This window comes from Eleutherodactylus coqui, chromosome 9 (genome assembly GCF_035609145.1).
Source record: "Eleutherodactylus coqui strain aEleCoq1 chromosome 9, aEleCoq1.hap1, whole genome shotgun sequence".
Taxonomy (NCBI): domain Eukaryota; kingdom Metazoa; phylum Chordata; class Amphibia; order Anura; family Eleutherodactylidae; genus Eleutherodactylus; species Eleutherodactylus coqui.
Window position 1 is genome coordinate 77241966 of NC_089845.1, and position 25110 is coordinate 77267075.

The window sequence follows — 25110 nt, forward strand, 5'->3', positions numbered from 1 at the left end:
CTCTTTGGGCGGGAAAGCTGGATACCTGGCAATACACTATTACTGACCCACCTGGGACAGATGAGTAAATGGAGTGCATAATGCATGTAGGCAGCCATTCCTACAAAATACAATGCATACAAAAACACAAATGTCTGCACATCCAACAAATAAATTAGGTCTAAAGGTGCACATTAAGCTATGGCTGCCACATTTACAGTAACAAACACATGCACACATGTGGTTCACCTTTATGTATGCACAGAATCACTTTTACAAGCATGAGTTTACATTCATACATACATACATACACACACATACCTTTACATATACATGTACACACACACAATTACATGTGAATGCACAGAGGCAAACAATGTGCTTACACACAGACAGAAATACATATATGTACATACATCAGCCGACACATCATGGCACCCACTCCAGTCACTGACCACCCCTGATCACCCACAGATGTTTTCAGCGGGGTACTGTTGCAGCTTGCATCTGCGGTTGGATAGAAAAAAATGAAAAGTTACTAAGCCAGTCCAAATCATGGGTCTTTTTGGTAAGTGAAGGGAGCAGACCGCCCCACTAAGCTGTCAAGTTGCAATCGGATTGCCACTGATAGGTTTGTGCAAGGCTTATGTGAGGAAACAGCACATAGATCTTATCTAAATACATTGAGAGGCCCAGTTCTTGGTTAATGGGCCCATTGGGGATTCACTGGCTCCCCAGTGGTCCGCTGTGAGCCTCATTGTTTGGTTCTGTCACTAATTACTCCCATGCTTAGGGATAGTTTCCAAATAGCAACATTTTCTATACATTGTACAAGGTAATCTTGAACTGAAAATGTGATCAAAATAGCCAAAGAAATCATGGAGATTTATTTAAAAATGTAACCTTTTCTGTCTATATAGCCATAGTTAGTCAGCTGGGGAGTTCTGCTGTATTTCATGTTTTCGTCTCTTTTACATTACCATATTTATTTCATGTTAATCACATTTTGCAGGGCTGTGGAGACAATACTGCTGGACATAATTGCCATATTTGTGCCTCCGGTTACTATGGCAAAGTAATTGGGTCAGTCTCAGATTGCTCGCTGTGTACCTGCCCTAAAGGCAACTCAAAGAGGTAACTCGGAAGACTCCAACTCCCCAGCAGTGTCTAATCTCTGTCTCAGTATCCTACTGTGTTCAATCTATTTACTTCTATTTTCATCATCTTTCCTGCAGATTTTTTGTTTTCTGGAAATTTGTGAATTTAGCATTCAGAATATTTATATAAATTATCCTGGAATGTAGAAACGGATTTCCTAGTAACAAGATCTGTCTTATTTTATGCTACAGTGGAACAATGTGCATGTTGGATACTGCGGAAAACGGTCTTATGTATTCATGGGGACTTTCCAACTTTATGGCCTAGAGACCTGCACAGGCTTGCTGCATTAAGACGGGACGACTATTGTTTAGAAAATTGTTCAAATGAGTGAAATTAAACGATAATCATTCACTTTAAACACAGCCAATGTGTTAAGCCTTACCGTCGCTGGATTAGAGCCCAGGTGTAGTAGCCGAGCCGGACTGGAGAGTAGTCGGGAGGAAGCTAGGTCGTTAGCAGATTGTCACAGTTGCAGTACAGAGGATGAGGCAGGAAGCGTAGTCAAGTGGAAGCTGGGACATTAGCAAGTGGTCGCAGTTGCAGTACAGAGGATGAGACAGGAAGCATAGTCAAGTAGAAGCGGGGTCGTTAGCAGGTGGTCATGGTTGTAGTTGCAGGGGAGCAGGCGGCAATGGACCTTGATTACAGGCTGGGAGATTTGACTCAATAATCACACACCGAAGGAGTGGCAGGGCTGGGCTTATAAAGGAAGTCAATCAGGAACAGGGGCGGATCAGGACCAGGAGGCAGGAACTAGGTGACTAGGAAATACAGAACAAAGCTAGGTTTCAGCAAGGGAATTGTCCAGGTCCTTGTTAGCCTAGCGGAGAGGGCTAGAATGCAACAGGTCGCAATAACTGAAGACAAACAAGAATCATGCGCTTCTTGCTTGCCGGCATAAAAAACTAGCACTGCACTTATTATGCAGTTTAAACACTGATCGTTCAGGGTTTCACGTAGGAATTAGTGAACAATTAGTGAACGAGAATCTTGCAGTCTGAACACGTGGCCCAGTGTGGACGAGCTGGTGATGACGTCATCAGCTCGTTTGCTCAGGCAAACGAGAATCTCGACCCTTGTAAAAGAGGCATTAGGGTGTCCATACACATAAAATATATAACAGCCAACCCCCACCCCCTACCAACTTCAGATATCGAGGAAGATAAGAATCAGGTAGTTGGTTTTTAACTGCCCAATCCTTTCATTCTCAGTAAATACATTGGCACTATAGCTATTTGCAAGCAGTTTTCTCCCTCCTCCGCATTCAGGACACATAGCCACCCAGCTGAGTTGACCATGCACTTGTGCGTAGGGCGTCGGGAGAGATAACTTGCCTGACCAACAGCTACCTATGTCTACGGGCATCCTTAAACTTCATACTAGATAATGACCTTTGCTTTATTTGTCCGTCTTTCATGTGTGTCGCTACATTTCTATCTTATTTTTGCTTTTCTTTCAGTTTTAGTCCAACTTGCATACTTGAAGGAACCAATGATTTCCGCTGTGATGCCTGCCTGCCTGGATATGAGGGAAGGCACTGTGAACAGTATGTATCATCTTAACAAAGTAATGCAACTACAGCTTTTCATACAGATAAAAATATTTCTGGACGAAAGCTGAATGTTAGGCTTGGCTGCCATAAATCTAATTTCCTTGCTGAGAGTGGACGTCCAAGGATGCCTCATTAGTCCGCTGGCTGCTACTCAAAAATGACAAGGTTATTTAAAAAGTATCTTGCTGCTCAGAAAACAAATTGAGTCCAGCTATTAGACGGTTTCTGGGTCCCCAAATAGGGTCTCATTTCCAGGATTTATTGAACTTTCCTTCTTACCGTATGTTGCAGTAATTTGATAAATAGTTTTAGTTGCCTGTAACTGTTTTACTTGTTAACCAGCTGATAGAGTGCGTGTAATCTGTGTGTTCGCACAAGCTTCCAGTAATACAGGTGCTACATAAGTAACGTGAAAATCAGAGAGATCCCCGCTGTGATTATTCATTAGGGGCTTCTTCCAACTGCGGAATGAATAATAAGCACAAATGAGCACAGGGCAGAAAACCTGCTCCGGTCAGCAGGCGACAAAGATTGATCTCCGTGCTCCGGAGCAGACCGAGCCGGGTCACCAAATAGAAAAGAGAAGATCCGGAGCAGATTATTTATATGCTCCATCATTACTGTCACTGTATTTTGTAGGTAGCTAATGAAAGGTGAAAGGGGAAAAAAGGGAAGCAGAGCATGCACTCGGGAGTTACAAAGTCTATAAACCGCTGTCTTGGTTTGGGAATGTTATTCTCTCCTCCCTTTATTCTATATATGGGAGTGAGATTGATCGATTCTTTATGAATCTGAAAGAGTGCATCCAATACATGAACCATCACACCTTCCCAGGAGGACGTGCAGATACATGGAATAAATGTGGGAAAAAAGTGGTTGTAGGCGCCATCCCTTTTCTTAAAGAGGCACAAGATGTATTTTTAAGCTCGCGACTTCTGTTTTTATCAATAATTCTTTTAACATACAATAGACACGTTTTGGGACCGTTGTGCCCCTTCCTCAGTATTTTAGCTGGGGACACACTGTACATATAAGGGTGAATAAGCTGACAAATAGGGGAGAAATTACACAATCTATATATATATATATATATATATATATATATATATATATATATATATATATATATATATATATATAAATGAATTTATAAAATGTCTATTTGTCCTTTATGCATTACTGCACCATTCATCCGATCGCCATGAAGCTATGCCTCTTAAACAGTGAAGGAGATACAGGGTTTGGGAGTTGGACCCCCACTGATCTATCCTATCCAAAAGATAGGCCATCAATTATCAGTTAGGCCATCAATCTTAAAGGGTTTATCCCACTTCTAGCTGTTCTGCTGCAGGAAGCAAACAGTTCCGTGCACTGTGTAGTGGCCCAGGTTGGTACTGCTTGCTGAGCTCTATTAAAGTAAATGGGGCTTAGCAGGCACTACCAACCCAGGGCACTGTACAATGTACAGAGCAGTCTGCAGCGAAACAGCTAAAAGTGGGACAAACCGTTTAAAGTCTTGGAGAACCCTTTTTTTAAGATAAGGACATAGCACGGTCAATTATGTTCATTAACTTGTTTTTGTTTTTTAACACATAGATGTTCTCTTGGCTACTTTGGCAATCCAAGAGAGCCCGATGGCAGCTGCCAGTTATGTGACTGCAATCCAGCTGGTTCACTGAATAATGATTGTGATAGGATAACCGGCCAATGCTCTTGTAAGCCGGGAGTAACTGGACGGCTTTGTGATGCCTGTGAAGTAAGACACATTCTTCTGGACCAACACTGCAAATGTAATTGTCTTCTTTGGAACAGTTTGGCATTATAATTTCATTTTATAAAATGGTTTAGTATTTTCACATTCAGCTACTTTAATTGTTTACATGCAGTTCGAATTTTATGTTATGACTAGAGATGAGCGATTGTACTCGTTAAGGGCGATTTCGGTATCGAGCATCGCTATTTTCGAGTACCTGACTACTCGGGCGAAAAGATTCGGGGGGCGCCGGGGGTGAGCGGGGGGTTGCAGAGGGGAGTGGGGGGGAGGGGAGAGAGAGAGAGCTCCCCCCTGTTCCCCACTGCAACCCCCCGCTCCACCACACCGTCCCCCGGCGCCCCCCGAATCTTTTCACCCGAGTAGCCAGGTACTCGAAAATAGCGATGCTCGATTGCGAAATCGCCCTTAACGAGTACGTTCGCTCATCTCTAGTTATGATCCTTGCACATCTGAGTAGTGCAATTTCTTTGCTCATGGAAGTCAATGCATATTTTGCACTAGTATTTTACAACATATACTTCTATGAAGTGAAATCATTATATGGTTGTTATACAGCGCTGGCTTTAGGTGTAATATTAGCTTCTTAGGACCCATTCACAAAGGTATATTTTCCATATGTGTTCTGTCCCTGTATTACATAGACCCATTGTAGCCTATGAAGCTATTCAGATAAGCGATCTTTCACACAGACTGATGTTCCATGTAATCGCAGCATGTTCTATTCTGGTCCGTTTTCACAGACAAGAGTAGGGCGTGCAGTGTCCACTGCCTCCACCGCTCTGACAGCACACAGATGAGCATCTGTGTGCTGTTTGATGCGAGTTGCCCCAAGCAATCTCTGGTGCAACTTGCACAAAGCCGTCCAAATGTGACCTTATCCTCATTAATTCTTCTGTAGATGGCAGATGGAGAGGCTATTGTTAGGCCTCCAGTTGCTATACCAACCAATCAACACCACATAATCCCATCATGGTAGGGCAGTCAATGGGCTGACAGAAAGAGCCCCTCCCTTTGTCAACCACTTAAATGATACTGTCAGCATTGCCAGCAGCATCTAAGAAGTTAAACAGCTGGGATCAGAGCTGGTTCTGATCCTGGTAGTTGTGGCAAGAGGCTGGTTATGTATGCCAGCTGGATTCTTGCTATTGATCATTTGGGTATCTCATGTTGTATATACCCATCATGGAGCACAAAGTATCTCCTGCTCACGCTGAATATATACATCACGGACCATGACGGGGTTAAGGGATACCTGTGATCATAAATTAAGTTATGGTACTCACAGGACAAGTTCCGATGAGTCCAGGGATGTGCTTTTTGCATACTTACCTCTGTGCATACGCTGTCACCTGTGGGCAGTACAGTGGACTCATCTCTGCAGGCTGTGCAAACACACATACATTATTCTCTATGGGAGTGTGTGCACAAAGCCTTCAAAGATTAATCCGCTGTACTGTCTTACACACAGATTTCCAGCTCAGGCTAGAAAAGTAAGCAAAGCACATCCCAGACTTCTTGGAATGTGTCCTATAAGCACCATACCTTAGTTTATGTTAGATTCCCTTTAAATATTGACATCATTCTAGTAAGGTCTGTAATATAGCGCATGCCACATATTTTGATTTTGCTGATCACAACCCCAACTTCACACTTCCTCCTCTGCCCACCAGGTCTCCCCTTCCTCCTTATGGTTTCTTTTTAAATGTCCTCCTCTCTCCTATTCAGCTCCCCTGCTCTCTCCATTACACTCCACTGCTCCACTTGCTTCCACCTCTGTGCCTTCTGCCTTATTTTATTCCCCTTCCTTGTAGTCCCAGCACTGGCTTCTTCTTCCCCCCTCCTGTTCCTGGAGGGATAAAGTCATCTGCTCTCCAACTGCCCGCTGATGCAGTGGCAGGGGGCAAGGCCATCTGAACTCTGCCCGCAGGAGCTTGCTTTGGGCAGAAGTGAGTCTCCTGTTATGGACGTTCCTCCTGCTGCGTGAAAACACCGGGCAGGTGCAGAGCATGAGGTCAGTGACAGCACAGCACTGAGATCAAAGGGGCGCCGATGCCGATGCTGCGTTTGTACACTGCTGCTATTACTACTTCTAATGAGTGTGATGCTGACAGTCAGTACAGGCATGGCGCCCCCTTCATCTCAGTAGGGTGATGCACGCTGTGCCGATGTACATGGCACACACCCCACAGGCCGTCACTGCTGTCACATGTATACTTTTATAGCCATAGCCCTACTTTTCCTTTCCAACAGTTTTGATAAATCTCCCCAGTGAGTATCGGGAAAACACAAAAGTGCACAATTCATAGAGGGGATTCGTAGGCATCACTTGTGTGTAGCGCAGTGTTGCGGATGTGAATCACCCTACAGATAACTAGTTCATACTTGCTGTGGATATTACTTGTTTTGTACTTGTAATTAGCTCATTTTGTACTGTCTTCCCCAGCGTGTGACGATGACTGCACTGGACCCTTACTAGATGATCTGGATGATATACATCAGATTATTTCCTCTTTAAACCTCACTGGAAACGCCGTGGTACCCAGCGGGTTCATGTCACACCTAGAGAACATGACAACACATATTCAGGTACTGATCGCCTTCCTGCCTAATACAGTTTCCATATATTAAATGTGAAAATTAATAAATGTTATCATTTTATGCTGTGTTGGCATGGCCACCTACTACCACTGACGCCCGATTCCGCATCCGGAATAGCAGCGATCAGACCCATGTGACTGAGATTTGTGTGGTATATCTAGTCTTTATGCTTTAAAAATCTTTTTGGGATTAGAATTATGGCCTTTAAGAGGAGCCGATTTTTGTTTGACCGAGCGAGTGACGTCACCGCTATCTTGGTTGCACTCGTGCAGCCTGTTCAGACAGGCAAATCTTCATTGAGAATCATTCACTTCTCGTTCAATGTTTCACATTCCTATGAGCAGGAGTGTTTAATCGCAACCAGAAGTGAATGAGCCAATGAGTATTTTTAGTCAAACTGGACGACGAATGAAAAATTGTTGGTTTGTGGTTAGACTGAAAAATCATTGTTTACTTTCCCTCGTTTTAACGCCTGTTTTACCGATAATCGTTACATCAGCAGCTTGCATTGCATGGTTTGTTGGCCATGTGTAGAGTACTGTATAGCCAGTGGGAGCTTCTTTCCACCGGAGGAGAAAGCGCACCCTTGGTGAATTTATATCTATATACGAGGACGGTGCATATGCAGCAAGTCTCTACTATAGTTTACTATACTGTGAAACATATATTGGTGCGAGAAATCTCATAATGAAGCCGCATTGTAAAAATCACATTTTTGAAGGCCAGTATTTAATTTTTAGCCTACATTCGTTTTGTGTATATGGCACGGGCTCAGCTCTGCAGGTCAGGCTATCCTTATGCTGTAAGGAACCTCTTCCCACCCATGACATATATATACATTATAGAGTAAGAGGGGTTAGAGGGGATATATCACCAAAAACATTTATCAGCAATGCACAGCATAGATGATAAATGTATGATTGCTGAGAATCCCACCACTGGGCCTGCCAGGGTTCTTGAGTCTCTCTACTGAATAGAGTGACGGTGTGCATGCGTGACCACCAGTCCATTCATTTTTATGGAACTGAGGGAAAAAGCTGTCTTCGTAAACAGTAAATGGAGTTATGGTCATGCATGCATACCGCCACTCCTTTCACTAGAGAGACTGAGGGTACACCATTCCTATGATTCCTGAGGGTGCCAGTAATTGGACCCCAGTAGTCATACATTTATCACCAGTCCTGTAGATAGGTGCTACATGTCCCTAGTGGAATAAACTCTAGTGGAATAAACCCTTTAAGTATTCTTCCTGGATTTTCTGGACCCTTTCAAGTAAAGTTTCGATTTTTTTTAAGACTGTCTAATAATACAGACTATTTGTCATCCTAGCAAGAATCAAGTCCAGTTCATGCCGTACTAAAGGAATTTTACTCCAGCAGTATGAGCAGGGTTAATGGAGCTTTTAGCCTTAAGTACAAAGTTCACAATTCACAAACCGTATTTGCATGTGAATGTCTCTGGAGGTTGTTGGTACTGGAGATATATTAGTTAAAGCAAAAAACTAAAAAAAAAGAGAAAAGACTAAAAAGTTAAAGAAAAAACTGGGCAGAAAAAATACAGTAAAATACGCTGATATACATGGAAAAAACACTTGTTCATAGCGCAAAAACGTTGCTCTAAGGCGCGCGCACATGCACTTATTCCCGTGTGAAGCCGGCCATCAATATACACAACCTCAAGCCAGCTAATATAATATTACAGCAGGTAAACAGGCAAAGATTCCTGTCCATAAAGTCCACAGTGATACCCAACAAATAAGTAATACCAATGTTCATCTGGCATCATGGTGCACTTCATGGACAGGAATCTTTGCCTGCTGGTTTACCAGCTGCAGTATCATACTAGCTGACATTCTATAAGTATTTTTAACAAAATGGTTTGATTTTAAAAATAATAGTCAATGGGGTCCTTTTCGGCGCTGTCCGGTTCCATCCTGAGACGGAGCCATTCGGCCAGGGGATTCCCCTTTCCTGCTCCCTAAACAGAGCAGGAAACCGGAATCCCCCATGCAGGTGTGAACCCACCTAAAGGTAAATACAGCAATCATGTGAGCGAATATTTTCTGAACTACTTCTTTACCGCCAACCTAAATGGTTTCTACAGGCGACATTCTTCACAGTCTTTGCACTGGAGGTTTAGTGTCTCTTTAAAACAGTGAATAGAACAAATAGTTTTGCTTTGTTTCCGTCTTCAGTTTTGTTCCCTCTAATGATCCACGCATACAGCTATAATAGAAGTTGTAATTTCTGGTCAGTTTTTGTTTTCTCCAAATCACCGAAATATTGATATTGCCCTCCATCACTTTGTCAAGAAATGTAATTAAACCCAATAGACGATCTGTGGATTATGATGTCCAGATGGAACAAACTAGCAGAAATTTAATTTGTGATATTTATGATGGCAGAGTCCCTGCTTAAATTGGATTTCCAAAGAGGAAGCAGTTAAGAGCTCTGTACGTTACATTTTAATCAAGTCTTGCACGGAATGTACAGTATATGCTGAAGGCTACAAGGAAATATCATTTTAATATGCACTTTGATTTGTTGTTGGATAAAGAAGCATTTAAACTATCTCATATTGTAGTAGATATTATAAGGCACAACAATGCTCATGAGATTGTAAAAATGGTTAGAAAATAGAAATTCATCTAAAAGCTCCAAAAAGCCTGTTCATTTCTTATGCTAACTGTAAGCCTAGAGCCCCACAGCAATTCAGAGTTGCCCAAAATTTGCAGTGTTTACAGTTCATGAGGATCTTTAGCGTTTAGCTATAAAATTAGGTTGTATCCCGCTAAACAAATCTGACTTGGGTTCGATTATTTTTTTTTTTTTTTGCAATGGCGGCATAGTTTTCTGCAGCTTTTATCTTAACCCTTTCCAGTCCAATTTTGGATTCAGGGTTTCTCTTTTTGCTGTTCTACAACGGTGCCAAGTGCCAGTCTGTGTGCGCCAGAGAGGCTCCGACAACAGAGTGGCTGGCAATAGACGGCAAGAATACCCTGTTGGACGTCTTCTGACTTTGGAGCTGTAGAAGCTTCAATCAAAATGTAGGAAGACGTCAGACAATGGATTGGAAAGGGTTAACTACTTTCTGGCCAGAAGTTTTACCTCCTGTCATTACCAGGCATCGGCTACCAGTATATTATAGTTGTTAAAGAGTACTTGTAATATTCTTTGACAAGCGGGATGGTCTGCATACTTTTAGAGCCGTGCCCCAACTGATTCCTCTCCTGTTGTATTGTGTTTTAGCTGCCCCCGTTTTTGTATGCATTGGCTCCTATTAATTTGGAGCTGGATATGAGTCTGTTGTCAAGTGGGGAGTCCTCATACAGACCAGTGTCAATCAAACATCACATGAGCCATTGACACTGGCGGTGGAGACTGCCCATTGGACAGTGGACTAGTATCCAGCTCTGAAAGTAGTGACAGCCATTGTGAGTGATTTGAGGGGGTTAAAGCCAAAATAAAAACACTAGAGGAATGAAGCAACTGCATCTATAAAGGTACTGTATACAAGTCAGGCCACTTGTCAGAGGATGTGACAAGTCCCCTTTAATAAAGAAATATTTAAGTCAATTGAGAGTCGCCGTAATGGCAGTATTTTACCAAAATTTTGGATGACACCCAAGTTGATATGCAACTGCAAGAATACATAAGAGCAGGTTCAATTGTTACATAGATATTTTATTCACTTCTATTAGTGACATTTTAGTTAAAAACATTTGAAAGAATAAAATACAAGTTTTAAACGTACAGATTTGGTACTTCTAAAACTTTATCAGGCTTGGAGCATAACTTCAATGTTTGTCTCAGATTGGATGAGAAAAAAGCAAGGGCAGAGCGCTCTTAGTGGTATGATAAGGGATGAGCATGTGGGAGTGTGTGTTTAGCTTAGATTTGGTGCATGATAGGCTGGTAACATCTACTTCCTGGGTACGCTGACCAACCAGTTGTTAGCATCAGTGGATATGCAGTGAAGATTGGCAAATAGACGAGGATCCAGTACAATCTTTTAGCATGAAGATAGCGGTAGAGAAGATACTAGTAGTGATAAAATCCATCTTTATTGAAGCCACCGAGGTAATGTGTTTTGAGGCTTTATGTCTCTTCACCAACACGGGGGTCAGAGTGATCTGCTTCCACTCCATCCACTGTGTTGTGCCCTGACAGCAGCTTGGGCGGCGGACCCCAGCCGATCAACTATTGTTGAGTTATTCTGAGTATAGGTCATCAATAGAAGTTGCCCTGAAAACCCCTTTACGCCTCTCATTCTTGATGAGCTTGAGATACAGTGGATTTAGGCATGTTCTCTGGACGGTGAAAGGCTTGGGAGTGGAACAGTTCTCTTATTATGAATGACTGCTAATGAGATTTAAGGTTGGAAGTGGTTGATGTAGAAAGATAATTATTTGCTATGGGTGAGTTAAAAATCATGTGAGTGCGATGCGATTTTTAAAATTTTTCTATTAAAAAAACATGCAAACTTTCTCAAGCATGTGAAAATTTCATGCTCAGCAATGTGTTGCCATTAGAGATGAGCGAACCTACTCGTTTAGGGCGTTTTTGCACTCGAGCACCGCTTTTTCTGAGTAACTGACTACTCGGACAAAAAGATTTGGGGGGCGCCGGGGGTTGCAGAGGGGATGGGGGGGGGGGGGGAGAGCGAGAGAGAGCTCCCCCCTGTTCCCCACTGCAACCCCTCGCTCCACCACGCCGCCCCCCGGCGCCCCCCGAATCTTTTCGTCCGAGTAGTCAGTTACTTGGAAAAAGCGGTGCTCGAGTGCAAAAACGCCCTAAACGAGTACATTCACTCATCTCAGGTTGCTATGTGATTGGCATTTTTACAAATGCAATATCAGTACCGATACTGCACTTGTCCATGTGAATCCAGCCTTAATGGTATGTTCTCATTCCCGAAAAAACTTTGCCACTGTCAGAACCGGCAACTCTCGGGGCCGTCGTGCCCGCACCACCGGTCCGGCCACCCGGGGTACAGGAGCGCGGCGCAGAGGTACCCCGGTTCTTGTGATCTCCCCGGGCCGCTGTAAGACTGGTCGCCGCCGGGTTGCTAGGGAGGCAGCTGGTGCTTCTAGTGTCCTGACTACCAGGCTGGCTTCCCTAGTAACTGTCTGTGCAGCTAGACTGGGGGCGTGTCCCCAGCACCGCCCTGATTAGCCCTGCTGCTGTCAGGCTCCCCGCCCCAATCAGCTTCTGGGGCGGGAGCGCTGACAGCATTTAAATAGGTGTGTTTTCCTCTCAGGCCTCGCCAGTGTTAGTTTGGTTCTCCAGCTGCACCCGCGTTTATCCTGACTGCTCTTGTGACCTCGGCTTTTCTGACACCTGCTTTTGGACTTGACTACGTTTTTGCCTGACCCCTCCGTACTGCGTACCCTCTTGTTGCCTACCCGGATTGTCTGACCATTCTACCGTTGCTTGTCTCAGTGTCTGTTTGTCTCCCGTGTCCCGCTTCCCTAGTGAGGGTAGGGACCGTCGCCCAGTTGTCGCCCTGGGGGTTAGCCCAGGGGGGCAAGTAGGCAGGGACAGGGGTTGCGGGATATCTCAGGGACCCCCATATCCCGGACACTGTCCTGACAGTAACACTGGCCGAACTAAGGTCAGACCCTTGCATCCGCCCGGCAACTTTGAGCCCCTCGATGGAGGCCGTGGCGGCTGTAGCGAACCAGGTCCAGGTCCTTACGACCCTTGCCCAGGACCTAACAGCCCGCTTGCAGCCACGGGAACAAGTGGCAGCTGCAGGTCCCATGCAGCCCTCGTCCGCTCCAGGAACGATGTCAGAACCTCGAGCCACGCTTCCGGATTGCTTCTCCGGAGAGAGAGATCAGTTTTTTGCATTTAGAGAGAGCTGCAAGCTCTACTTTGATCTCCGCCCCCACTCCTCTGGTACTGAATACCAGAAAGTGGGAATCGTAATTACCCGCCTGAGGGGAGAGCCCCAGAATTGGGCTTTCTCGCTACCAGCTGGCTCTCCAGCCCGACTATCCCTTGACGCCTTTTTTTTCGCCCTGGGTCAAATTTATGACGAACCCGACCGGGCGGGCTACGCAGTCTCCAAACTTCTGGCCCTGCGCCAGGGTTGTAAGATGGCGGAGGACTACTGTTCCCAATTCCGTCAACATTGTACGGAATCCCGGTGGAACGATGCCGCCCTAAAAGACTTATTTTTGACCGGTCTGTCTGAGGGTCTCAAGGACCTACTTGTGGCCCACCCAGAGCCTAAAACCCTGGAGCAAGCCATGTCGCTGGCTATTCGAGCCGACCGACGTTTGAGGGCCAGACACGCCGCTCGGACCACCCCACTCCCCACGTCTACTTCTTCGACTGACCCGACCGTTTACCCTCCCACCACCGAGGCCATGGAGCTGGGAGCCGTGAACCCCGAGCAACGACGGGAACACCGCCTGAAGAAGAACCTCTGCTTCTACTGTGGGGAGCCGGGTCACCGCATTGCTACCTGCGCTAAGAAGCCACGGCAGGAAGAACTCCCGCTCCTAGGCAGTTATCGGGGGGACTGTCTAGGAGCCAAGGTACTCCCTGTGTTGTCCAAAATGTTAGTGCCTTGCACCCTAGAATTTCATGCTTTCCACCGTACTGGGCAAGCCTTTGTTGATTCGGGGGCTGCGGCTAATTTCGTTAACTTTAATTTCGTTGCTCAACTGTCCGGGGTTTTGTTACGTTTAGAAACTCCGATTCTGGTTTCAGGAGTGGACTCCACTCCTTTGCAAGCAGGGGTGGTTAATCTGGTAACCCCTGAAGTAAGGTTTACTATAGGAGCCTTACACGTGGAAACCTGCACCTTTCTAGTGATGAGAGATTTGTCTGTGGACGTCGTCCTAGGCCTCCCCTGGCTCCGGGAGCACAACCCGGTAGTAAATTGGGACACGTTGGAACTGGTAAAGTGGGGTCCCCGCTGTGCCAACCACCTTTGTGCGGTGAAGGTGGGAATCTCCTCCTGCGAGGGGAGCCCCCTACCAGAATACCTCTCCGAGTTTTCTGACGTGTTCTCCAAACAATTATCTGAAGCTCTGCCCCCTCATAGGGAATGGGACTGTAAAATAGACTTGATTCCTGGGGCCAAACTTCCTAAGGGCCGCATTTATAACGTTACGGTTCCAGAGAGAGAATCCATGAGGGACTACATCCAGGACAGCCTGGCCAAGGGGCACATCCGGCCCTCAGAATCCCCGGTGGGTGCCGGGTTTTTCTTCGTTGAGAAGAAGGATGGGGGTCTCCGGCCCTGTATTGACTATAGAGAGCTAAATAAAATCACAGTCCGAAACCAGTATGCTCTTCCACTCATTCCTGACCTCCTCAACCAGGTCGCTGGTGCCCGATGGTTTTCTAAACTTGATCTCAGGGGAGCATACAACCTCATCCGCATTCGGGAGGGGGATGAGTGGAAAACCGCCTTCAATACGCCCCTCGGGCATTTTGAATACCTAGTTATGCCTTTTGGATTGTGTAACGCCCCCGCCATTTTTCAGGGGTACATGAACTCAGTGTTTCAGGATATCATGGGGGTGTTCGTGGTTGTATATCTAGACGACATTTTGATTTTTTCCTCCGACTTGCCGAGTCACCATACTCACGTTCAGACTGTGCTAGCTCGACTCAGACATAACAAGCTGTTTGCTAAACTCGAGAAATGTGTTTTCGGGGTACAAAAGATATCATTTTTGGGGTATATCATCACGCCATGCGACTTCCAGATGGATCCTGAAAAGGTGAAGGCCATCACGGAGTGGGCTCAGCCAGGGTCGTTGAAAGCCCTTCAACGCTTCCTCGGCTTCGCCAACTACTATCGCAAATTCATTAAAGACTTCTCCGTGGTGGCTAAACCTCTAACGGACCTCACCAGAAAGGGGGCAGATGTGAGGACCTGGTCTTCTGAGGCTCTGAGGGCCTTCAATACCCTAAAGGCGGCGTTCTCGTCTGCACCTGTCCTAGTACAACCGGATCTGTCCAGTCCTTTTGTGGTGGAGGTAGATGCCTCTGAGTTTGGTGTGGGAGCGGTACTGTCCCAAGGTCCCTCCACTCTCACCAACCTTAGACCGTGTGCCTATTTTTCTAGGAAGTTTTCGTCCACCGAACGGAACTATGATATAGGCAACCGGGAATTGCTGGCGATTAAGTGGGCTTTCGAAGAGTGGAGGCATTTTTTGGAAGGAGCCCATCACCAGATTACGGTACTCACTGACCATAAAAACCTCACTTATCTAGATTCCGCTAAGAGGTTAAATGCTCGGCAAGCCCGCTGGGCCTTGTTTTTCTCTCGGTTCAATTTTGTTGTTACCTATAGACCCGGTTCTAAGAATGTCAAGGCTGATGCCCTGTCTAGGAGTTTTGGTTCTCCGGAACCTTCCGAGCCGGAGCCTGAGAGCATTCTCTCCCCCGGGGTGGTCCTCGCTGCTGTCTCCTCCGACCTTTCACCTCTCATTCACGCCGCTCAACAATCTGCTCCTGAAGCCCTTCCGGAAGGCAAATTATTTGTCCCGTTGTCACTGAGATTGAAAGTGTTAGAGGAGACACATGCTTCAGTCCTAGCTGGACACCCCGGTATCAGGGGTACTCTGGAGTTAGCGGCCAGACTCTATTGGTGGCCGCACATGGCCAAGGATGTACGGGTATTTGTGTCCGCGTGCCCGGTTTGCGCAAGGGGGAAGAACCTCAGGAGACGTCCTGAGGGGCCTCTTCTGCCCTTGCCCATTCCGTCCAGGCCATGGTCCCATTTGTCCATGGATTTTATTACTGATCTGCCATCCTCGCTGGGGAATACGGTCATTTGGGTAATAGTTGACCGTTTCTCCAAAATGTCTCATTTTGTTCCACTTGGCAAGTTGCCTAACGCCAAACTTTTGTCTGAGATGTTCATCAAGGAGATTGTTCGGTTACATGGCATCCCCGAGGATATTGTGTCTGATAGAGGGGTTCAGTTCGTCGCTCGCTTCTGGCGAGCCTTCTGTAAAAATCTAAACGTTAATTTGTCCTTTTCCTCCGCTTTCCATCCCGAGAGTAACGGACAAACGGAACGGATGAACCAAGAACTTATCCAGTATCTGCGACTGTTTGTCTCTGATAACCAGCATCAGTGGGCCAACTACTTACCTCTCGCCGAATTTGCTATTAACAACCATGGTAACTCGTCGACCCAACTGTCACCTTTTTTTTGTAACTATGGGTTCCATCCCCGGTTCTCGCTTTCTACTCCTTTGGTCTCGAACAATCCGGCCGCCGACATATCCGCCGAAGAACTGTGCACAGTTTGGGCCCAGGTTCGTAAGAACCTTCAGGGTTCCCAAGAGAAACTGCGTAAATACGCAAATAAAAGACGTACTATCTCTGCACCTTTTGTGGTCGGGGAGCAGGTTTTATTATCATCTAAGAATCTGAGACTTAAGGTTCCCTCCCTGAAACTTGCTCCTCGGTTCATTGGCCCATTTACGGTTTCTCAGGTTATCAACCCGGTGTCATATAAGTTGGCACTTCCTGACCCCTGGAAGGTCCACAAGGTTTTTCACAAGAACTTGCTTAAGAAGTATGTGACTCCAGTTCTCCCCACCCAGAACCCGCCTCCTCCCTCTCTGGTACAGGGGGAACTGGAGTATGAAGTAGAAAGGCTTGTGGATGCCCGACGGGTTAGAGGTGGGCTGCAGTACCTGGTCCACTGGAGAGGATTTGGCCCTGAGGATAGGACGTGGGTCCCTGCCAGGGACGTTCATGCGCCACGCCTAGTCCAGGCATTCCACAGGGCTTTCCCGCTTAAGCCCGCACCTGGCCATGGGGGTCCGGTGTACCCCCGTAGAAGGGGGGGTACTGTCAGAACCGGCAACTCTCGGGGCCGCCGTGCCCGCACCACCGGTCCGGCCACCCGGGGTACAGGAGCGCGGCGCAGAGGTACCCCGGTTCTTGTGATCTCCCCGGGCCGCTGTAAGACTGGTCGCCGCCGGGTTGCTAGGGAGGCAGCTGGTGCTTCTAGTGTCCTGACTACCAGGCTGGCTTCCCTAGTAACTGTCTGTGCAGCTAGACTGGGGGCGTGTCCCCAGCACCGCCCTGATTAGCCCTGCTGCTGTCAGGCTCCCCGCCCCAATCAGCTTCTGGGGCGGGAGCGCTGACAGCATTTAAATAGGTGTGTTTTCCTCTCAGGCCTCGCCAGTGTTAGTTTGGTTCTCCAGCTGCACCCGCGTTTATCCTGACTGCTCTTGTGACCTCGGCTTTTCTGACACCTGCTTTTGGACTTGACTACGTTTTTGCCTGACCCCTCCGTACTGCGTACCCTCTTGTTGCCTACCCGGATTGTCTGACCATTCTACCGTTGCTTGTCTCAGTGTCTGTTTGTCTCCCGTGTCCCGCTTCCCTAGTGAGGGTAGGGACCGTCGCCCAGTTGTCGCCCTGGGGGTTAGCCCAGGGGGGCAAGTAGGCAGGGACAGGGGTTGCGGGATATCTCAGGGACCCCCATATCCCGGACACTGTCCTGACAGCCACTTCTTTGGACATCCAAAACGGAGCCCAACAAAGCAAAACGCGTGATATAAAATATATATCGTTTTTAGTATACAGAATGAAAGACACCCATATTAACAGGACAGGATAGTTATCTTAAAGCCAAGCAGACCCTTTGAGTAAGTGAAATGTGCATCTTGGACACCAGCTGTAGGGTCTGTATGCCGTCTACTTGGGCTCCTTCACACAGGTGTATGAGTTTCTGCGCATGCCTCAATGCAATGTATTTGCGCTATGAACGAGGCTTCTTGTGCGCATATCAGCCTATTTTACTGTACTTTTTGTGCTCGTAGGGCATGTTCATTTGCACGCGGAAGATGAACACACTCTGATTTATATGGCTATTTAGCCTAATGAGTTCCAGATGTGTTCTTTTTCCCACGGAATTGCGCTGCGTACTGCACATCCTTTTGCGTATTGCGCATGCATTTTCGCACCCCCATAGCGTTCTATGGAGACCTCTAGTGCACAAAAATAGAGCATGTTCTATGTTTTTGCACACACAGAAAATCGGGAAATATTCTCTGCAAAAATGCCCACAAATATGCCCAGATGAAAAAGTCCTTATACTGTGTTGGCATACTACTGGATTATATTGCTACTTTGATTTAGGGCAAAAACACAAGGGGCATGCACTAGTACGCTCGCCACTATGGAGCGTATTAGTGCACGAACCGGCTTTTTTTTTGTTTTCAGACTATTCAAACTTCCTGCTAGTGCGTGCTAGTTTGGAAAGAAGAGCAGGAACATAGGTCTTGCACTGTCTTTTGCACATGTAGTATTAACTTCGTACAAGAAAGATAATGCAAGTCCGATCTTTTCTTGTGCTTGGTAATAACGCGTAGGAATCCCGATAGTGGAATCTAAAGGCCCTTTTACACCAGCCAATGATCGCTAAAAAATAGCTAATTAGCGATCGTTTAAGCGATAATCGGTGCGTGTAAATGTGCACCCATTTTCCGCTTTTCGGGCACTACTAGCTGATCGTCAAATTCAAGTCAACCTAAAAATCGTCGTTTATAGAGATGAGCGAGCATGCTCGGTTAAGGCAGTTACTCGAGCGAGCATCGCTCTTCTCGAATAATTGCATACTTGTCCGAGAAAATTCGGGGATGGGGGGGGGGGTGGCTGGGGTGAGCGCAGGGTTTCATGGGTGGGGTCAGAGGGGGGAGAGAGATCTCTCTCACTCCCCCACCCCGAATTTTCTTGGACAAGTATGCAGTTATTCGAGAAGAGTGATGCTCGAGTAACTGCCTTAACCGAGCGAGTGTGCTAGCTCATCTCTAGTCCTTTACTCTTATCAGCAGTTATTCACTGGGGAGTGCTGATAGCATTGTTTCCCCATGGAGAACAAGTGATCTGAGCACAGATAATAGCCCTCAGGATATTAACTGCATTCAGCGAAGGCTTCATTTGCACACCTAATTGGTATTTAAGTAGCTGAGTTGATACTTAATACTTTATGCAAAATGATCGCTCAAAGCTGTCACTCAAACTGTTGTGTGAGGGATCTTCGAGTGATCATCTGCTGGTATAAATGGGCCTTAAGCCATTGAAATCAATGGTTTCATTTTATGCCATTAGACGACCAGGATTTTCACAGTCGCATAACGAGGCTAAAACACGCCCATTTGTTTAAGCCCTTAGATGTAATTCCTGTATACTTTGTACTTACTGTACAGGTATGCTCTATAACAATAGCGGCTTCATTATGTTACTTGGGATATGTTACTTTGCCTTCTTCTGAATTGAATGCATTGGATGGATTGAGGGAGCTGCCCAATCACGGATGGACTTTGCATCTTTGCTAATGCTGTTAGCGCAATTTTGGAAAATGTTTTTATGCAAGAATTTTAAATAAAATGTAGTTTTTATTCTGGAATCCACAAAAGTGCCGGAGTCTTGTTTCTATTGCTGATGGCGGTGTTAAGGACCGCCACACATGACCGGTCACATTAACCTTTCAAGCCTTGGGTTCCAAATCAATTCGTATCCGGTGCACCACGGAGGCCAAGAATCACACAAAGAGTCGGTTTCCAGTTCTCCTCAGATACGTAGAGAGAGCCCCGGCAAGTATATAGCACACTCTGCTTAAGGCGTACGTACTCTGAGCGTTTATTGACTTGGTATAGTTCTAATACAGGAAAGGAATACGTCATTAGTCACAGGGTTTATCTTATTGGGTTAGAAAAACATTAAGAATGATATATTGTTCAGCAATCAGCGTAGTGAGAATATATCTGTTATGTTCTCAAGTGTCTGTTTCTCCCAGCGTTATCTGGTCCTCCCTGGTCCTCCCTTGTATTCACTTTGTTATTCAGGTGGCCGTAGCACAGTGAGTTCCTTTGTCCAAGTCTCCGAATGAAGGTGTGGGAGGACTCCTTCTGATAACAACTGTGTCCAGACTTTGTTCTCATGAAAAAGAACAGAGACACATCATTAGACATTGCACCGAATCTTCTACTCTAAAGTTATTTCTGCTTGAATTATTGTTTCACTACGCACAAGCTTATTTATATATTATAATGCTCCATTTTGTATCTAGCGGCCATTTTGAGACAGATTCTTCCATTTTATGGACCTGTACTTTCTCAGTGGTGTACCTGCACTTGTCCCTGCACCCAACGGGAAGTGTATCCGAGCAGTGAGCTGACGATTGGAGTTGCATATTACTTTATTCATCTGAAAAAAATATCTAGAAATGTGTTTGAGGTTGATTAATACTGATATTGTCTGTTATGTCTTTTTAATATCTTAGCAATAAAATGAGATGTTCTCCTATTTATTTATTCTTTAGCATAGAGGGGGAAATTATCTTTAGTGTTGACTAGAGATGAGCGAGCACCAAAATGCTCGGGTGCTCGTTACTCGGGACGAACTTTTCGCGATGCTCGAGGGTTCGTTTCGAGTAACGAACCCCATTGAAGTCAATGGGCGACCGGAGCATTTTTGTATTTCGCCGATGCTCGCTAAGGTTTCCTTGTGTGAAAATCTGGGCAATTCAAGAAAGTGATGGGAACGACACAGCAACGGATAGGGCAGGCGAGGGGCTACATGTTGGGCTGCATCTCAAGTTCACAGGTCCCACTATTAAGCCACAATAGCGGCAAGAGTGGGCCCCCCCCCTCCCAAAAACTTTTACTTCTGAAAAGCCCTCATTAGCATGGCATACCTTTGCTAAGCACCACACTACCTACAACAAAGCACAATCACTGCCTGCATGACACTCCACTGCCACTTCTCCTGGGTTACATGCTGCCCAACCGCCCCCCCCCCCTCCCCCCCCACAGCGCACACCAAAGTGTCCCTGCGCAGCCTTTAGCTGCCCTCATGCCACACCACCCTCATGTCTATTTAGAAGTGCGTCTGCCATGACGAGGAACCGCAGGCACACACTGCAGAGGGTTGGCACGGCTAGGCAGCGACCCTCTTTAAAAGGGGCGGGGTGATAGCCCACAATGCTGTACAGAAGCAATGAGAAATAGAATCCTGTGCCACCGCCATCAGGAGCTGCACACGTGGGCATAGCAATGGGGAACCTATGTGCCACACACTATTCATTCTGTCAAGGTGTCTCTGCATGCGCCAGTCAGACCGGGCTTTTTAATTCATAGACACAGGCAGGTACAACTCCCTATTGTGAAGTCCCTGTCGACCGACAGCATGGGTGGCTCCCTGGAACCCACCGGCGATACACAAAAATATCCCATTGCATTGCCCAACACAGCTGAGGTAGTAATGTCGTGCTTAATGCAAGTGGGCTTCGGCCCACACTGCATGCCCCAGTCTGACTGGGGTTCTTTAGATGTGGAAACAGATACATTTATAATTCTGTGTGGACCCACAGCATGGGTGGGTGCCAGGAAGCCACCGGCGGTACATAAATATATCCCATTGCATTGCCCAACACAGCGGATGTAACGTCAGCTGTAATGCAGGTGGGCTAAAAATTCATTTGATTACACTGTAGGCGAGGGCCCACAAAAATTGCTGTATCAACAGTACTAATGTACATCAGAAAAATTGGCCCTGGCCAACCAAGAGGGCAGGTGAAACCCATTAATCGCTTTGGTTAATGTGGCTTAAGTGGTAACTAGGCCTGGAGGCAGCCCAGTTTAACGAAAAATTGGTTCAAGTTAAAGTTTCAACGCTTTTAATAGCATTGAAACATATAAAAATTGTTTAGAAAAATTAGATGAGTGAGCCTTGTGGCCCTAAGAAAAACTGCCCGTTCAGCGTGATTACGTGAGGTTTCAGGAGGAGGAGCAGGAGGAGGAGGAGGAATATTAGACACAGATTGATGAAGCAGAAATGTCCCCGTTTTGGATGGTGAGAGAGAACATAGCTTCCATCCGCGGGTGCAGCCTACGTATTGCTTACGTATAGCTGCTGTCCGCTGGTGGAGAAGAGAAGTCTGGGGAAATCCAGGCTTTGTTCATCTTGATGAGTGTTAGCCTGTCGGCACTGTCGGTTGACAGGCGGGTACGCTTATCTGTGATGATTCCCCCAGCCGCACTAAACACCCTCTCCGACAAGACGCTAGCCGCAGGACAAGCAAGCACCTCCAGGGCATACAGCGCTAGTTCAGGCCACGTGTCCAGCTTCGACACCCAGTAGTTGTAGGTGGCAGAGGCGTCACGGAGGACGGTCGTGCGATCGGCTACGTACTCCCTCACCATCCTTTTACAGTGCTCCCGCCGACTCAGCCTTGACTGGGGAGCGGTGACACAGTCTTGGTGGGGAGCCATAAAGCTGTCCAGGCCCTTAAAGACTGTTGCACTGTCTGGGCTGTACATGCTGCTCGATCTCCGCACCTCCCCTGCTACCTGGCCCTCGGAACTGCGCCTTCTGCCACTAGCGCTGTCGGATGGGAATTTTACCATCAGCTTGTCCGCCAGGGTCCTGTGGTATAGCAACACTCTCGAACCCCTTTCCTCTTCGGGAATGAGAGTGGGAAGGTTCTCCTTATAGCGTGGGTCGAGCAGTGTGTACACCCAGTAATCCGTAGTGGCCAGAATGCGTGTAACGCGAGGGTCACGAGAAAGGCATCCTAACATGAAGTCAGCCATGTGTGCCAGGGTACCTGTACGCAACACATGGCTGTCCGAACTAGGAAGATCACTTTCAGGATCCTCCTCCTCCTCCTCCTCCTCCTCCTCCTCAGGCCATACACGCTGAAATGATGACAGGCAAGCAGCATGGGTACCGTCAGCAGTGGCCCAAGCTGTCTCTTCCCCCTCCTCCTCATCCTCCTCATGCTCCTCCTCCTCCTCAATGCGCTGAGATATAGACAGGAGGGTGCTCTGACTATCCAGCGACATACGGTCTCCCCCCGGCTCTGTTTCCGAGCGCAAAGCGGCTGCCTTTATGGTTTGCAGGGAACTTCTCAAGATGCATAGCAGAGGAATGGTGACGCTAATGATTGCAGCATCGCCGCTCACCACCTGGGTAGACTGCTCAAAGTTTCGAAGGACCTGGCAGATGTCTGCCAACCAGGCCCACTCTTCTGAAAAGAATTGAGGAGGCTGACTCCCACTGCGCCGCCCATGTTGGAGTTGGTATTCCACTATAGCTCTACGCTGCTCATAGAGCCTAGCCAACATGTGGAGCGTAGAGTTCCACCGTGTGGGCACGTCGCACAGCAGTCGGTGCACTGGCAGATTAAAGCGATGTTGCAGGGTGCGCAGGGTGGCAGCGTCCGTGTGGGACTTGCGGAAATGTGCGCAGAGCCGGCGCACCTTTACGAGCAGGTCTGACAAGCGTGGGTAGCTTTTCAGAAAGCGCTGAACCACCAAATTAAAGACGTGGGCCAGGCATGGCACGTGCGTGAGGCTGCCGAGCTGCAGAGCCGCCACCAGGTTACGGCCGTTGTCACACACGACCATGCCCGGTTGGAGGCTCAGCGGCGCAAGCCAACGGTCGGTCTGCTCTGTCAGACCCTGCAGCAGTTCGTGGGCCGTGTGCCTCCTATCTCCTAAGCTGAGTAGTTTCAGCACGGCCTGCTGACGCTTGCCCACCGCTGTGCTGCCACGCCGCGCGACACTGACTGCTGGCGACGTCCTGCTGCTGCTGACACATCTAGATTGCGAGACAGAGGTTGAGGAGGAGGAGGAGGGTGCTTTAGTGGACGAAGCATACACCGCCGAACATACCACCACCGAGCTGGGGCCCGCAATTCTGGGGGTGGGTAGGACGTGAGCGGTCCCAGGCTCTGACTCTGTCCCAGCCTCCACTAAATTCACCCAATGTGCCGTCAGGGAGATGTAGTGGCCCTGCCCGCCTGTGCTTGTCCACGTGTCCGTAGTTAAGTGGAACTTGCCACTAACCGCATTGGTGAGGGCGCGTACAATGTTGCGGGAGACGTGGTCGTGCAGGGCTGGGACGGCACATCGGGAAAAGTAGTGGCGACTGGGAACTGAGTAGCGCGGGGCCGCCGCCGCCATCATAGCTTTGAAAGCCTCCGTTTCCACAACCCTATACGGCAGCATCTCAAGGCTAATAAATTTGGCGATGTGGACGGTTAACGATTGAGCGTGCGGGTGCGTGGCGGCGTACTTGCGCTTGCGCTCCAACACTTGCGCTAGCGACGGCTGGACTATGCGGTGCGAGACATTGGTGGATGGGGCCGAGGACAGCGGAGGTGAGGGTGTGGGTGCAGGCCATGAGACGGTTGTGCCTGTGTCCTGAGAGGGGGGTTGTATCTCAGTGGCAGGTTGGGGCACAGGGGGAGAGGCAGCGGTGCAAACCGGAGGCGGTGAACGGCCTTCGTCCCACCTTGTGGGGTGCTTGGCCATCATATGTCTGCGCATGCTGGTGGTGGTGAGGCTGTTGGTGGTGGCTCCCCGGCTGATCTTGGCGCGACAAAGGTTGCACACCACTGTTCGTCGGTCCTCAGGCGTCTCTGTGAAAAACTGCCAGACCTTTGAGCACCTCGGCCTCTGCAGGGTGGCATGGCGCGAGGGGGCGCTTTGGGAAACAGTTGGTGGATTATTCAGTCTGGCCCTGCCTCTACCCCTGGACACCGCACTGCCTCTTGCAACATGCCCTGCTGCTGCCTCCCCCTCTGAAGACCTGTCCTAAGTAGGCGTTGCACACCAGGTGGGGTCAGTCACCTCATCGTCCAGCTGCTCTTCCTCCGAATCCTCTGTGCTCTCCTCCCTCGCACTTTCTGCCCTTACTACTACCTCACTGCAAGACAACTGTGTCTCATCGTCATCGTCCTCCTCACCCACTGAAAGGTCTTGAGACAGTTGGCAGAAGTCCCCAGCATCATCCCCCGGACCCCGGGAACTTTCCAATGGTTGGGCATCAGTGACGATAAACTCCTCTGGTGGGAGAGGAACCACTGCTGCCCAATCTGAGCAGGGGCCCGAGAACAGTTCCTGAGAGTCTTCCTGCTCCTGAGCATGTGTCATTGTAGTGGAGTGAGGAGGCTGGGAGGAAGGAGGAGCAGCAGACAGAGGATTCGGATTTGCAGCACTGGACGGCGCAGAACTCTGGGTGGATGATAGCTTGCTGGAAGCACTTTC

General features: G+C 47.8%; 1 protein-coding gene across 1 annotated transcript in view; it reads left to right on the forward strand.

The window, feature by feature from the left end:
- Window positions 1-25110, forward strand: part of LAMA1 (laminin subunit alpha 1) — a 203723-nt gene that overhangs the window by 112955 nt on the left and 65658 nt on the right. Inside the window, exons 30-33 of the mRNA XM_066579574.1 lie at window positions 992-1113; window positions 2600-2686; window positions 4289-4482; window positions 6910-7052. Coding sequence (XP_066435671.1) covers window positions 992-1113; window positions 2600-2686; window positions 4289-4482; window positions 6910-7052 — 546 coding nt within the window. The remainder of the gene's footprint in view (window positions 1-991; window positions 1114-2599; window positions 2687-4288; window positions 4483-6909; window positions 7053-25110) is intronic.